The 16638-nt window shown below is 39.8% G+C and overlaps 1 protein-coding gene across 4 annotated transcripts; it reads left to right on the top strand.

Moving 5' to 3' along the window:
* Positions 1–3884: 3884 nt before the first annotated feature.
* SERINC1 (serine incorporator 1) lies at positions 3885–15331 on the top strand. 4 transcript variants are annotated; one of them, XM_061623730.1, is made up of 11 exons: positions 3885–3970; positions 4064–4439; positions 5879–6040; positions 6969–7129; positions 7505–7584; positions 8656–8793; positions 9408–9577; positions 9677–9767; positions 11159–11300; positions 11404–11634; positions 11896–15331. In XM_061623730.1, exons 2-11 carry the CDS (start codon positions 4152–4154, stop codon positions 12032–12034), a joined length of 1602 nt encoding a protein of 533 aa, XP_061479714.1. In that variant the 5' UTR covers positions 3885–3970; positions 4064–4151; the 3' UTR covers positions 12035–15331. The 4 variants fall into 4 exon arrangements, with proteins under 4 accessions (XP_061479714.1, XP_061479713.1, XP_061479715.1 ...); XM_061623729.1 differs by having other exon boundaries at positions 4064–4454; XM_061623731.1 differs by having other exon boundaries at positions 3889–3970; positions 4064–4235.
* Positions 15332–16638: the final 1307 nt, after the last annotated feature.

Raw genomic sequence — 16638 nt, 5'->3', positions numbered from 1 at the left:
TTCAAATGAATCCCAAAAGTGACTTACAATCAATAAGCATCAACAAAATAGCAGAACATCATTAATTACAGCATAGGTTATCTACTATATATTTTGAAAAACCGTTACCTTAATGAAATTTGATATGTTGGTTCCTGGGGTCACGGAGCAGGTTTGTGTCTTATTTTTGGAGACTCCTGGATGCCATTTTGAAAGAAAATTTGAGACTCACCCTTTCAGAACTGCACTGATTTGGACATCTCTTTAGATATTGAAAGCGAATTTGACACAATGATTCCTGAGATCCAGGAGCAGGATTTTGTCTATGTTGGATGCCATTAGACACCATTTTGAATCAAGATGGCAGACTGAATCTTTCAAAATTGTCAGTGAGGGTTGCAGGTAGTTTCTTAGAATTCCTGAGCAACGCCAGAGACTCCCAACTAGTATAATATCATCAGTATATCATCAATAAAACAATTATAAATAATTTTAATGTATGAACAATACTAACAAGAAGGAGCTAAAAATAAGCTAAACATTATTACATTCACGCTCCCTCTCACCGTCCACTAGCAGAATAATTCTCTGTACTCAAATGTCTGTATATTTTTTTTGTATAGATAGTTTTCCTTCACATTGGCTCCAGAGAACAAGTGCTTTAACTGGAAAGGGCTATCCTATGCCTCCACAAATAAACAGCACCACTCCTGCTTGAAAAAAGCTTTGAACGCCCAGAACAGGCTGCATGACACTCGACTGGGTTGTGCTTCCAAAGGGATCCATCTTCAGAAAGGAAAGCTTTGAAGGAAAGGAAATTGTAAAAGAGGAAATTCTAAAGGCACAATGGCACACAATTCCACCAAGGAAAAAAGGGGGAAGACAGCAGAAGAAGCCAATGTGGTTTCACAGAAAGTTTAGAGATGACCTGAAAACAAAAAAAAGGACACATACAGGAAGTGGAAGGCAGGCCAGGCCACAAAGGAGGAGTACAGACAGGTGGCATGGAATTGCAGGGATGGTGTCAGGAAGTCTAAAGCTGAGAATGAGCTGAGGTTAGCAAGCAGTGCCAAAAGCAACAAAAAAGCTTTCTTCAGGTACATCCATAATAAAAGGCAGAGAAAAGAAATGGTGATACAGGTACCCAGTGAGGATGGCAAAATGATAACAGATGACAAAGAAAGGGCAGAAGTACTCAATTCCTACTTTGGCTCAGGCTTCTTCCAAAAGAGGGGCTATGACCCTCCTGGGAATTGTTAAGGAAATGTGAAGAATTGCAGCTTGAAATTGATAAACAAATGGTCAAGGAATACCTAATCACTTTGAACAAGTTCAAATCTCCAGGGCCCAATGAACTGCATCCTAGGGTATTGAAGGAACTGGCTGAGAACTCTCTGAACTGCTGTTTTATTATCTTTGCGAAATTGTGGAGAATGGGTAAAGTGCCAGTGGACTAATGTTGTCCCTTATCTTCAAGAAGGGCAACAAGGAGGAACCTGGGAACTACAGACCAGTCAGCATGACATCGATCCCTGGGAAAATTCTGGAGCAGATTATAGAGTAGTCAATTTGTAAGCACCTCGAAAACAATGCTGTGATTACTAGAAGCTAACATAGATTTATCAAGAACAAATCCTGCCAGACTAATCTTATCTCATTTTTTGACCAGGTTACCTTCCTGGTAGGAGCGGGAATGCTGTGGACATAATATATCTCAACTTCAGCAAAGCTTCTGACAAAGGGACCCATGACATTCTGATTAGCAAGCTAGCGGAATGCGGGCTGTATGGAACAACTATCAGGTGGATCCACAGTTGGCTACAGAGTTGTATTGAAAGAGTGCTTTTCAATGGTTCCTTCTCAAATGGTGGGGAGGTAACAAGTAGGGTACTGCAGAGCTTGGTCTTGGGTCCAGTGCTCTTCAACATTTTTATTAATGACTTTGATGAAGAGGTGCAGGGAACACATCAAATTTGCAGATGATACAAAATTGGGAGGGATAGCTAATACCACGGAAGAGAGAAACAAAATTCGAAGGGATCTCGATAGGCTGGAGCATTGGGCTGAAAAAAAACAATGAAATTTAACAGGATAAGTGCAAAGTTCTATACCTAGGAAAAAGAAACCAAATGCACAGTTATAAGATGGGGGATACTTGGCTCAGCAATACTACATGTGAGAAGGATCTTGGGATTGTTGTTGATCACAAGCTGAATATGAGCCAACAGTGTGAGGTGGTGGCTGCAAAAAAGGCAAATGCTATTTTAGATTGCATTAACAGAAGTGTAGTTTCCAAATTGCGTGAAGTATTGGTTCCCTTCTATTCGGCACTGGTTAGGCCCCCTCTTGAGTGCTGCATCCAGTTCTGGATACCACACTTTACGAAAGATGCAGAGAAAGTGGAGCGGGTTCAGAGGAGGGCAACAAGGATGATCAGGGGACTGGAAACAAAGCCCTGTGAGGAGAGACTGAAAGAACTGGGCATGTTTAGTCTTGAGAACAGAAGACTGAGGGGAGATGTGATAGCACTTTTCAAGTACGTGAAAGGTTTCCATGTTGAGGAGGGCCAGGATCTCTTCTTGATCGTCCCAGAGTGCAGGACGTGGAATAATGGGCTCAAGTTACAAAAAACCAGATTTCGACTGAACATCAGGAAAAACTTCCTAACTGTTAGAGCGGTATGACAATGGAACCAATTACCTAGCGAGTACCTTCGAACTCTATGATTCTATTGCATCAGGCAAGCTGTCACAGCTCTCTTCAGATGGGTCGTGTGCAATTCAGCAAAGGGCTAAATCCATACTGTGGACTATAGATGCCCCACCCTGCTTTAAAAGGAAAACAGTACGTAATTTATGTACTTGGTATCATCTCAATACATACGTTGAATAATAAAGATGATAGTGGGCATTTGATTTGATTCCACATAATAACCAAATCCTAATGCCTACTCCCAATGTTAGTCTTTAAGGTGCCACAAAACGTCTTGGTGATTCCACTCCCGAGTCTATTTGTTTTCACCTTGCTGTGATTGGACAGCAGCGTACATTCTCAGAAATAAGGCAGAAGCAAAAAAGGTCTTTAGCATAAATGAATGAATGCACACACACACATATACAGACATAGTGTTTTTCTTTTTTTTTTAATTGTTTTGTTTATGTTTCCTGCCCTGTGCTCTTTTGGATTGAGGGGCAGGATATAAATTTAGTTCAACAATTAAATTAACACCTACACAATACATTTAAAGCATTATTTATTATAGCTCTTAAAACAGTGACGACTTTCTCCAAAGAATGCTGGAAGCTGAGGTTTGTTAAGAGTGCTGAGATTCGTTAGGGGACTCCTTAAAGAGGTACAATTTAGAGTGGTTTAACAATCAACCCCTTTCCAGAGAGCTCTGGCACTTGTAGCAAAGGTTCTGAATATAATCTGTGTGGAGTGGGTAACCAATAGTAAAAAGGCATAGATGTTGCCCCCTCCTCCCCAGAAATGTTTTTGCGGACACTTATGAATTGTAGCTCTGTGAGAGGTGTAGAGGTCCCCTAAAAAATCTTGGACGTTAGAGATGGGACTGATGCTGGTTTGGATTTCTAGACCAAAATCTCCCCAACAAAGCCCCCCTCAAGTTGCAGCAAGCCGGCTCAAACATTTTGCTGTTAGAGGAAAAGAAGCAAATGACGCTGCTCCTATTCCCTTTCGAGGCGTATAGATCCCAAGTGCGTCTCCCTGCTCCTGGCAGTCAAAAATATAACAAATTAACTAGCCAATACTGTAAGTTGCTGCTCTTTCAAGACACCGAAAATTAGGTGCCAGGACAGCTACCTCACTCAGCTTAATGGCAAGGCTTGCCCTGAGTTGCAGCAAAGGTCGATCTACTTAAATTTCTCCCTCAGACTCCTTCCGATTCAAGTCACTTGTGTGCAGTGCTCCGCTGATTTGCATGTAGCCGTGTTGAGATTTTATCTATCTAGCTGTATATTTCCTACACTGCGTAAGACCTAAATCAGACTCCTCTTTGCTGCTACCTTCTTGTTTTGGTGGAGGAATACGTTAAAACTCAAGATTTCTCCATTGTTTTCTACAGACATTTTTTCTATTCGGCCCCGGGGGAAAGAAAACAGTTTAAGGAAACACGGAAGTTAGATGCCTGTGTGACTCTAAGCATTAAATCTATGCGTCGAACGGCGAGACGACAGCGGCGCTTCTTCCTCCATCACTCCGGAAGTGACGCGCAGCTGCTGTCAAAGCCCACGGTAGTGAGTAAGACAGACTGGAGAGTAAATAACCTTTTCGTGTTCGGTATCGTCGTCTCCATCTTTAAAGGGCTGCCGCGTATCTCATCGTGCGGGGAGCGAGATGGGGGCAGTACTGGGCCTCTGCTCCATGGCGAGCTGGGTAATGTGCCGAATTCGCGATGGCGGCTTCTCTGCTTCCTTCCCTCTCATGCGGCCCATCGCGGGGTGAGGGGAATGGCTGTAAGAAGTAGCTTGAGACACGCAGGCGCTCTTGAGGGACTCTCTGGCTGCTCCCCCACTATGCATCATCGCGCCCTGCTCTTTTTATACTATAAGGCAGCCCCTCCCTGCCCGTGATGCGTCCTCTTTGTTGAAATCAGATATATTTTATTTTCCCTTGGTGTAGCCCATGTCTTAGAACTTGCGGCGTGATTATTCTGCGTTACATCTCGACCCTGCTTACAAAACCTTAAAAAGGGGCTCTCAACTGTGTAGTAGTAAAATTGCAATGCACCAAAAATAAAATTGTTAGCTGTGAAAAGTAACGGATTGATGAAGCCGTCTCTCTTTTCACATCAACTTTTAAAAATTTGACAATTCCTCTTTCATTGCTTTTCTAGAGAGGTAATGAGGATATATTTCTCCACATTGCTATCTAGATAGATTTTTTTAACCACCAGTATCATCCCTTTTCTTGTCTTTCTAATTTACCATCTATGTGGATTGCTTCCTAAGACTATTTAGGAATGTTGTGGGGCCCTGTTGTGATGTGAAAGGCGTTTTTGGTAGGGATTCTTCCTCTCTTGATTGTTCCAAGACATCTGGTAAATGTTTGTACCACCTTACACTGCAGTATATGTGGGAGCAATATGAATTTATGCATGTAAAGTCAGCATAAGGAGTAAAGTCAGTGTGGTAAATTCCTGCTGTAGAATAGTAAAGGTGGAGTGAAAAGTTACAATGGCAAGAATGGATAACTTGATAGAAAGTTGCTTAAGCTTTTGCTGATTTAAGCCTGCAGTTTTGCTGAAATCTGCTTAAGTTAGAGTAAGATTTTCTTGGTACTAAAAAATCTGCCATATGTGTTTGCCAAAAATATATACATCTTGGATTGTGGTCCGTCTTTTGTAATGGTGTTATTGAGTAAAAAGTTGACCTCATAACAGGCTCAACATGTTTAGGGTTTAACTGCAAGCTTCCTGTTTTTTGCCACTGCTCTGATGTTATTGAAGTACAGCTTGTAATTCATGATATATCCTTGAAGCAGCATAAAATAAGAGTGTATCTACACCAAACTGAAAGTCGCACAGTGTTTCAGCTTTTTCTTGGCTATGATGTTGTATGCTACCTTGAGCATTAATTGCTGTGGTAAACATAACTAACAACCTTTTGTAAATACCCTGCTGGCTGCCTTTGCTGTACAAGGGGCAATCAGTTACAGTTACTGTAAACCGCCCAGAGAGCTTCGACTATGGGGCGGTATACAGGTATAATAAATAAATAAAATAAATGAATAAATAAATCACAAAGCAATCTGAGAAGCAGTATTGCAATGTAATCACTGCTTTTGTCAGTGACATTAGAACCAGTAGTTAAACATTTTCACCAAGTAACTAATTAAGTATAACTCTTGACTGTGTTGTCATATTCCTTTCTTTCATCAGATACCATGTTTGTGTGGCAGTGCCCCATGTCTGTTGTGCCGATGCTGCCCCAGTGGAAATAACTCTACTATAACAAGAGTGATCTATGCTCTTTTCTTGCTCCTTGGTGTGGGTGTTGCATGTGTGATGCTAATTCCAGGAATGGAAGAACAGCTGAAGAAGGTCAGTTTACTCTTGAGACAACTTTGGTAGAAGTGTTGTGACATGGCTGCTGTGATTTGGGATTTACTTTTTTGTCTCTACAGAAGAATTGCTTGCTCTAGAATATTTTCGTATATGCTATCCACATCTCCCTTTATTTTTACTTATTATTAACCAGAACTCTCATTATGACTGCCTTTACTGTAGTCTTTTAATAATAAGCATAATGGTTGTCAATAAATTTTGCTTTTTTCCCATACTGTTGATGAGCTGCTATTTCAAGCCAGGAGTTGTTACATGTTATATATATGTGTGGCTTTTGAAAATAGCAAGGGACTATATTTTATGTGCTGTTTTCAGATTTAACATGGACTTGTGAGGACCTTAGTCTGCACAAATTCCAGGTAATGAAGAGATGTTATAATAATCCTATAATAGCTAGCCCTTTACAATATTATTATTTATGTCTTTTATAGACCACTTACTATCAAATAGACCTTGAAGCAGTTTACTTCAGAAAATCTAGTTATATAAGTATACAATTTCAACAACTTAAGGGAAAAAATGCCAAGTACATACATATATATATAGCTGTTCGAATCACTTAAACATAAATCAGGCTCTCAAACATTCTACCCACATGACCACTGTCACAATCTCCCATCTTCATCAACCATTCACACCTGTATATGCAATCATTGCGCCTTTACCTACCCTCGCTTTTTCTTCTTTCTTTTTAATTACACATTCTTTTATCAATCTTTTCACATAACAGCCAATAATAATCAAACATACAAATCAAAGCAACAATCTACCAGCCTACAAACTTATTGGCATCTCCTTTGTGGGCAATAACTCTTGAATGATAAGTTTAAATCAGGACTCACACAAAATAAAGTTTGGGTTCTTCGTTAATATGTGTTAATATATTTTATGCTGTTCGTTACAGATTCCTGGGTTTTGTGATGGCCAGGTAAACTGCGATGTTTTAGTAGGATATAAAGCAGTGTATCGGGTGTGCTTTGGTATGGCCATGTTCTTTCTCCTGTTCTCCTTATTGATGATCAAAGTGAAGAGCAGCAGTGATCCAAGGGCAGCAGTACACAATGGGTAAGAAAAAAAACAATGGATTGTATAATATGTTGTTGTATATTTTTATGAATAGACCTAGTGCAAAGAACAAAAAATGAACGTTGACATTTAGAAGGTTACTACATATTCAAACTTTACAAATACAAGCAATAAAGAACCAATATAAACCTCTTATACATTACTTCAACAAGTTCAAAATTCTACATATAGTGATATCTGCTGAATGTACGTGATGTGCTATTGTGTTTCTGCACAGCGTAACAATATTTTAATGCTATTGCCTCATGTAATGAAAGAAATCATATAGAATCTTATCTTGAATTTTTTCAAAGTATGCATTTTAAAATGCTGCTATTACCCTGACTTTGATGGTCCTTTGGTGATTTTTTTCAGATTCTGGTTCTTTAAATTTGTCATAGCTGTCGCAATTACAGTTGGAGCATTTTTTATTCCAGAAGGACCCTTTACAACAGGTATGATTTCACAGAAGTGGTTTCCAATAGCTTTCTTCTATGGTATTGAGATCTTATTTAATCATTCCTAAAAGTGATTCACTAGAAAAGACAATAATGCTGGGAAAAACAGAAGGGAGTAGAAAAAGAGGAAGACCAAACAAGAGATGGCCTGACTCCATAAAGGAAGCTACAGAGCTGAACTTACAAGATCTGACGAGGGTGGCTTATAACAGATGCTATTGAAGTTCACTGATTCATAGGGTTGCCATAAGTGGAAATCGACTTGAAGGCACATTACAACAACAACAATGTTGTGAATTATCACACTGGAGGAGAGAAGTAGGCCTTTGGTATGAGCTGGGGGTGGAGAACCTTTTGGCCTGACAGGCCAGATCCTTATCTGTCCCTGTCCCCGCAGGCCAACTTTTGACAGGTGGATGGACAAACTGTCAATCATCTGACATCTTTGTATCTTACTTAGTGCTTGCCAGGTGTCCAACAGCCAGCTGGTTGTTGGGCACTTGGAAAGTGCAGCGGAAGTGGCTTTGCCAACCCCATGTTTGGTGTTTGGGAAGCACAAAGCATAGGACTGGCAAAGCTGCTTTCTGCAGGGATTGGCTGCACTATTGAGTTCCTTATGAGAAACTCAGTTGCAGAGCTGATCCAGCTGCATCTCTGACTGTCTCACATCTGATGTCGCATGATTTCAGGTATGGGTCAGGTAGCCATAATCTGGGGAAAAGAACATTGCAGGCCAAATTTGGACCTGTGCCAGACCAAATTTGGCCCGCTGGCTGGAGGTTCTTCACTCCTAGGATAACCCCTTAATTCTCATTCCCAATGAGTTCTGTTCTAAGTATGTGTACCCATGTACTGATAGTTATCCCTTCTATCCTTGTCTCTCCCTCCCTTCCTTTTGTGTTTTCCTCACTGCTGGTTTTATATTATAAGCTCTCTTGTGGCACAGACTTGTCTACTTTTTTTTGCTTGTTAAACTCTTTAACCTGAAGTTGATGGCTCAATCAATTTGAATTTGAGGGGGAAAGTATATATGCCAGTTAATATATTGTCCATTTTTTTTCTCCTTAGTGTGGTTTTATGTAGGCATGGCAGGTGCTTTCTGCTTCATTCTTATCCAGCTGGTTTTACTTATTGATTTTGCCCACTCTTGGAATGAATCTTGGGTTGAAAAAATGGAGGAAGGAAACTCCAGATGCTGGTATGCAGGTATGCAGTGGGTGGCTGTTGAGCATGACAGGGTTTGTTTATTAAAATTGGGATATGTGATGCTCAAATTTCAGTTACAGGAGTCATGAGGCCAGAATTCTGTGGTATTGCTCTTCACACCCTAATTGCTGACTGGGTGTGTGTGTGAGATGCTCTAGAAGATCTGGAAATATTCCATCAGTCCTTATTGCACCTTTACCAAGCTTCTCTTTTTCTTCTGCATCTCTCCCAACCCTGACATTACCCTAATTAACAGAGAACTGGCATTTTTGGAATCATGCTGATACAGATCACATGAGATGGAGAAAGGAGAAATGAGTCTGCTTACTTGTGCCCTTACTCATCTCTTCCTCCCCCTGCCTTATATTTGTTGTAAACTGCCCAGAGAGCTTTGGCTATGGGGCAGTATACAAATGTAGTCAGTCTGAGGACCCAAGGTGAAGAACACTGTTGTAAAGACAATAGTAGTCTAGTCATCCTACTGGAGTTAATCCAGAAGATCACTTTTATGATCTAACAGTGTGCCCTAGAATTTATTTTTAAGCAGCACCCTAGTAAACCTCTTTCAAAAGTACTAACAAAACCTGAATCCAGTTTTGTTTTCTTCTTCACAGCTTTGCTATCTGCCACAGCATTAAATTATCTTCTGTCTCTGGTGGCAATTGTCCTCTTTTATATTTATTATACTCAACCCGATCGCTGTTCTGAAAATAAGGCATTCATCAGTGTCAATATGTTGCTGTGTATTGGAGCATCTGTAATGTCAATTTTGCCTAAAATCCAGGTATGAGGTTACATTTAATGATTGTTTGTGTTAGAATCTGACAAACACTTCAACCATTTTGTCAAATGCCTACTTGTTTTGCTTTCTGCCTGCATATAGGAATCACAACCAAGATCTGGGTTGTTGCAGTCATCAGTGATCACAGTTTATACAATGTATCTAACTTGGGCAGCAATGACAAATGAGCCAGGTAAGATGATTTCATAATCTTGTAAATATGTTCTGTATGTGGAATATGATGACCCAGAAATGTTTTTGGTAGAACTCCTTTGTTTATTGCTCTTGTGCCTACTTTGGATGTTTTTTGTTTAAATTTATGAGCAAATGTATGTGTTATATCAGACATAATGCTTGTAGCTGAGTCAGAGCTAGGGACAAAGAACTGTTAAACAAAAGTAAAACACATGCAAGTAAATATAACAATTTATATTGTGTATATGTCTGTATAATATATATATATGTGCTGTGCTATTTCAGAGCACTAGGTAGACTGCTTTTAAGTCATGGGCCACTGTAACAATACTTGATTGTTACAGAGAGTCTGCGATTATTTAAATTATTGTCATAGTGAATGAAGCCTACTCCCAAGCCAATGTGCATAGGATTGCAGCTTTAGTGTACAAAAGATTTCTTGCAGGGTATATCTATCCCAGTGGTCAGAGAACAGCAGTAATGACCAAGACTAATTCAGAGGCAAACTTTTCCCCTCCTTTATAAGGGATTTTTTTTCCTGACTGTTGTTGGAAGAAGAACAGGATATTGATCAAGAACCTTAGTTTCTTCCTTGAATTTTCTGTAATGCACTTCTGAAGAACTTTATTGTTAGTGGTGTGAGCCAAATCCAGCCTTGGTGAGAGAGGCTATGATCCCTTGCAGGAAGATGGGGAGATCCAATTCAAAGAATAACTTCACCTGCATCTATTATTTGTCTAATTTTTTATATAAATGTTTATTTTTATCACCTAACATTCATGTGGGTTAGCCAATGGCAGAATGTTGACATTCACCAGTGACTTTCTGTATCTTAGAAGGTCAGAGATAAATGTCAGAAAGTTCAAAACTTTACTGCTAAAATTCAAGTATTCTGTTGTCGCAGGCATCTCTTAAAATTGTGGTGAGCGCTAGCTGTTAGATCCCTGTTCCATTCACACATGTTCTGCAAGTTACAGACTCCCTTTTTCCCTGCCCCCCCTTTGGAGTGTACACACTTGTGCTGTGTCATACTTAAGAGAACACCTGCTCTCCCATCCTGTACAACAGCAAGACTAGCCAGGGCACTTTCATTACATGGGAACATGCTGAGAGAGAGATCTGTTCCTCCCATATCATTTGTATGGAAAGGTATAGCCGTGTTTCATTGCAGTGAGATAGCTCCATAACAAATAGCTCCAGCACAGCAGCTTTAAGGTGTGTAAAATGCTAGCACCCAGTATAGCCATTTAAAGGTATGTGTATATTCTTTATGTTAGATGTTTTTGTTTTGTAACTTGTAATTTTGTCTGCAGCTATACTGTCAGCAAGAAATAGCTATTTTTGGGGATGAATAATCTGATTTTCAATTTCTTCTCTCTACTGATCTAGACAGACAATGCAATCCAAGCTTGCTGAGCATAATTGGCTATAATTCCACAAGTACTCCAAGCAAGGGTCAGTATGTCTATTGGTGGGATGCCCAAGGAATTGTTGGCCTCATCCTATTCTTAATGTGTGTTCTTTACTCAAGGTGAGCAGAACCTTTGGAAAGCCTTTTACCATTTTTTTGTGTGTGTGTATATATATATTTAAAAAATGGGTATTTAGTGACACCACCCACTCTTTAACTGCAGCATCCGGACATCCAATAATAGCCAGGTAAATAAACTGACACTAACCAGTGATGAGTCAACCCTGATAGAAGATGGACTTCCTAGGAATGAAGGCTCCCTTGATGAAGGAGATGATTTCCACCGTGCTGTTGATAATGAGAGAGATGGAGTTACTTACAGTTATTCATTCTTCCACTTCATGCTTTTTCTTGCTTCGCTTTACATCATGATGACTCTAACCAACTGGTATAGGTACGTAGATGTTGCAGGAAATTATGGAAAAGACTACATGTCATTGATATTATCAGTGCTGATCATCTAAAAGGTTGGGAGTGGGGAGAGAGCAAATGTTGGATTGAAGGTCTCCCACCCATCACAAATTACTAGTGATAGTGGGAATTTTATTTAAATATTTTTCCATCTGAAGAAAATTCTTAAGTGATGATCTCAAGAAAAGTAGTTATTCCATTCCACAAACAAGCCAGTGAACACTTTTTCTCTCTCCTCTCTCAGTCCTGATCCCACCTCTGCATTAATGACCAGTAAGTGGCCGTCTGTCTGGGTGAAGGTATCTTCCAGCTGGATTGGTATAGTCCTCTACGTCTGGACTCTGGTGGCTCCACTTGTTCTAACAAACCGTGAATTTGACTAAGCAAAGCATCTCATCTGAAGGCTCCTACGTGGTTTTGTTGCTAATTTGAAGATAACAGTATTCAGCACCACGATGTAATTTGTAAATATATGTGGGTGTTGTCTATGTAGTTTATCGTGTTGTCTTCTGCATGGTTATACTTCTAGATCATGTTATCTTGCTGTTTCAGTGGATATTGTCTAGTTGAGCTTGATGATGATTAATACTAAGCCTTCTTTTAAGTGGCAGTTAGAGGGAAGTAAAGCCGTGTGTTGGAGATAGAGAGCAGGGAAGAGGATGCTAACTGTCCCTCGTTGCTATTGTTGGCACCTTCCAGTTCATGGACAGTGATTGTATGAAGTAGGGAGACTTTTGTATCCATGGAGGCTCTCTGGGTGTTAGAACCCTGATTGGGAGTCTTCATAGATACAAAGATTTCCTGCATGATGCAGTCACCTTCCAAAAATTGGAAGGTGATGAAAAATGTGTGTGTGGGGGGTGTTAGTGTGCCTATCCCAATGTCTTGTCATGTGTTTCCTTTCCCCTAACTAGCACTTGAAGAGGGCTCTAGGGTCAAACAAAATATGGCAGCGGTTCCATATGTGTAACACACAGAACTTCCCCAATTGCCTATAGGGGCATCTGCTTTTGAAAAGGGGTGTGCAGGTGAGTACAGAACTTTTCCCTGTCCTTAGCTTTTCTTCCTACATCTCTTCTCTTCTGGCATATTTATTCCATCTGGGATCTTGATAGTGGAAGGAAACAGGGCTGAGAGAAAAGCATGAAGGGAGAGAAGCTAAAGGTAAAACATGGGGTGGTTCTGTTTCCGGTTTCCGTAATGTGCTTTTTGTATTTATTTTTTTTATTAACCCCCCCCCCATTGTTGCTTTCTATGTGATGGGAGCATTTCTGCGCAAGAATGCTTGCAGTTCTGTCTGTTTTGGCCTTTGTTACCATAGATTAGGGCTGAGTCAGAATTAGGAGGTTCTTTTCATTAAACAATTTGCAAAAAAAGGTTATCCCATTTTGGTGATCTTTTAGAGGGGCAATTGTAGATGGGGTGGAAATGTTTATTTCCCTTAGGCAGCAACTGTTACTTTGAAGAAAGCTGCTTTCAGTATAATCCTTCCTCTCTTCAAGTGAGCAGAGGCAGATCAGGGTTTGCAACACCATTAAAGGCAACACTCTTCTAAGCATTGCCTCCGCCTCTTTAGGGCAAATACTTTGCCAATTGCACAGTGATTTCCCCTCAACAGTGGGAGTATTGTCTTTGAAAATGTGTTCTCCATGAAATGTCACATTTCATATGAGATGTGTAACCCCCAAATATTTGACTCAGCCCTACTGCTGAAGCACTCCTAGCTCTTGTTTTGAGTGAAAAGATGCATTTCAAAAAGTGCGTTTCAATGCATATAAATAGGCCAAGATTGAAATCTAATCACTTGCAGTTATAATCAGATGGGAAACCATGAAGTGTTAAAAGTAAGCTAGGACTGTCCTTGACAATCTTATTGGCCTTGATTGCCGTTTAAGTTTATTAAGTGTTGCAGGGCAATTTGCTTGTAAGTACACTGTTAACTGTGATCTAGCAAGGAATGCTAAAAATGTAGTCTTATCTCTTGCAGCTGTGATACATACCTGACAAATTGAAGAAAATAAAGCAATAGTAAGAGGCAGGTGATGGCTGCTAGCCTTTTGATGATACTCAGTTAAGCACATATGGATGGTTGCGTAGGAGAGTCTGATAAGTGAGAATCAAATATCAGGTGTGAAGTCTTGATTACCTTTAGGTGACAGCTGATCTATAGAGCTACAGCTTTTGTTTGTTGAACAAATGCACAGAAACATCAAATCTAAGCCTTAGCTGATGATGAGGCAAAACAAGGAGTGGGGGGTAGCAAGAATATGCCTTTGATTCAGTTGCCATTTTAATAAAATTTTGTGGTTTTTTTGAAGGGCAAAGAGCCCCACCTAGATTGGAGTTGGTATGAGCATGTAAGAAAACAGTCCTTTATAGGGTTGCCAGGCTCAGGGCCTGAGACTGATCCTGTATCTTTAGAAGAGTCAGCCAAGTGCTGGTGTTCTTGCAACATTGTAACGGGAAAAACCACAAGGTGGAATTCTCCCTTCCCCCTGCACAACTTTTAAAGATACAGAAGACCTCTTGGAGGCTGGGCCTTGTCTTCTGTATCTTTAAAAGTTGTGCAGGGAGAAGGAAGAATGTCACCTTGTGGTTTTTCCCATTACGGTGTTGCAAGAACACCTGCATTTGGCTGATTTTCTCTTCTAAAGATACAGGAGCAGTCTTAAGCCCTGAACCTGGCAACCCTAGTCATTTACAATTCTGGACTGTTTTCTGTAAGTACAGGACCTGCTTTAGAAGAATGTGAACAGGAGTAAATGTTTCAGGTTGCATCTGAAATTATGAAAAACTGCATGAGACTTTTAGATACAAAAAAGTCACCATTTTGACCAGATTGTTTTTTGAAGTGCAGTGAAACTGCATGTTACAGACTTCTAATTTTTGTCATTTGATAGCAAGAGTGGGTCTTCTTTTTTAACCTAATCACTACTTGAACGTACTTAAGGGTAGCGCTCATTACAACAAATTGGAATTATGGCGTGAAATAGATTGGTGTCCCTCACTGCCGTTAGCTAGATAAATGTTTTCCAGGCTGACAAAAGTAGATTTCAGGTATAGCTTTTTTTGTGGAAAAGTAGCAGCTACATTTTTATAGACTGTGGCTCAAATATCGAGTGGCTATAATCTAGTTTAATTTGCAATTAAGAAGTTATGCATCTTTTCTGAAATACTTTCCTGGATAGGTTGATGACATATCAATAATTCATTTTCAGTTAAACACTTGCATTTCAATAGCTGATCTTTACATAAATGTCATTGATTCTTTGGTCCGAGGCATTAGAGAACCTGAACTATTTTACTTTTTGTAATCTAGTACTGCTGCTAATCCTATGTGTCCATTGCCGGCAGTGGATTTACACCTGAAAAATCTTATATTTACATAATCCAGAAACTTAAGTGTTTTGCATAGTTTTTGTGTTGGAAATCTTCAAATACTGTGTTTTGGTTCACCTTAGGATTGTCCAGCTATGAGAAAATTATTTCAGCTGTACCAGTGCTGCTGTGCATTTACTGATTATCAACGGTGACATTTACATTTAACACACACTAATATATACTTAATGGGTGACTTAGGCTCGACATGAATGCAATTTGGGAGGTAGCTTTAATGTTTAGCCATTTTGTGTGTGTATGCTATAACTATTAATAAATATTCATATAAGATGGCACTTTAATACTGATGTCTCTTTAGGCTATACCTATATAGGATTAGTTTAGTAAACGTTCAAAGATAAGTGAAGACTTCAACCTGAGTGTCCCTGGTCTAATTTTGATATTTCATCAAATATGGCTATATAGAAAACCCTTCATAGTGTTGGATATACATCCCCAGCCTGTTACTGTCTAATCTTTCACATACAGTCTAGGAGAAAAGCTGATATTCCACCAATACCTGCCACTTACTGGAAACATCCAACAAGTGCTTATTGTCATCAAAAGTAACTCTTTAAAAAAATTACCTCAAATTGTGAAGTTTTCTGTGGTAGTAAAATGACTAGTAAAACAATTTCCCCTCCAACTTGCATGAGACTTAAGTTTTCATCCTGGTTTGTATACTAGCATCAAGCTAGCAATGCTAGTGAATTTGCTTCTTTGCTTTTCAGAAAAAAAAGGAGTGACTAGCAGGCAGTTTCAGATTCTTAGTTTATAACTGCTCAGGCATTTGCTAGTTGCCTTTTCCCTCCCAAAATACCAGTCAAATTATTACCCCCATCTTGTTGTACTATTTGTACTACTGGGCTGTTCAGCTCTGTATCTTTGATCATACCCAGCCCTTCGCAAGATCTACTTGAGCCCCCTCCCCCACTGGAATGTTGAAGGGCACATAGCATTTCTGTGAAGTCTGTTTTTCAAACACATGTTCTGCACAGTGAATAAGATATGCAGTTAAGTATACATTTCCCCATGCTGGTCACTGACCGTAACAATAAAGAATGAAAAAGTATACATTTCCTTAGTTTGCATACTTTCTAGTCATGGGACTGGCTGGCTGGCTGGCTGGCCAGCCATAAAAAGCACAAGAACCTTCCCTGAACTGTTCCCTTCTGGCTTTAAAAATCTGAACATGAATTCCCTACATACCTTTAAATCCTACCTTTACTGGCCCAGAAACCAGCTCTAGTAAAATACAATGCAAAATTCTTAGTACAGTAAGTTCTGTGAGCCATGCAAAGGCCTGTTAAGTATATTAGACACCCTCAGGCTAAAACGTGTTCCCAAACCACAATTTGTCTGACTATGCTTAAGCTACTTAACCCTTCCAGTTTCTGTCTCTCCCACCTATGTAGCATCCTTCACAAGAGAGCTTAGTTTTCACTTAAATGCACAGAGGCACTGCCCTGCAGGTACTCCCTTATTACTATGACAATTTGTTCCCCTTCAAATATAGTTTGACATCCTTGAGAATTTTGTAAACTCCAGCGAACCACAACTGTTACAGCAGGCCACAAAAGTAACAGAAAAGCCTCCACTCAATCAACAG

This window comes from Rhineura floridana, chromosome 4, assembly GCF_030035675.1.
Source record: "Rhineura floridana isolate rRhiFlo1 chromosome 4, rRhiFlo1.hap2, whole genome shotgun sequence".
Lineage (NCBI taxonomy): Eukaryota > Metazoa > Chordata > Lepidosauria > Squamata > Rhineuridae > Rhineura > Rhineura floridana.
This window is presented reverse-complemented; position numbering and strand designations above follow the sequence as displayed.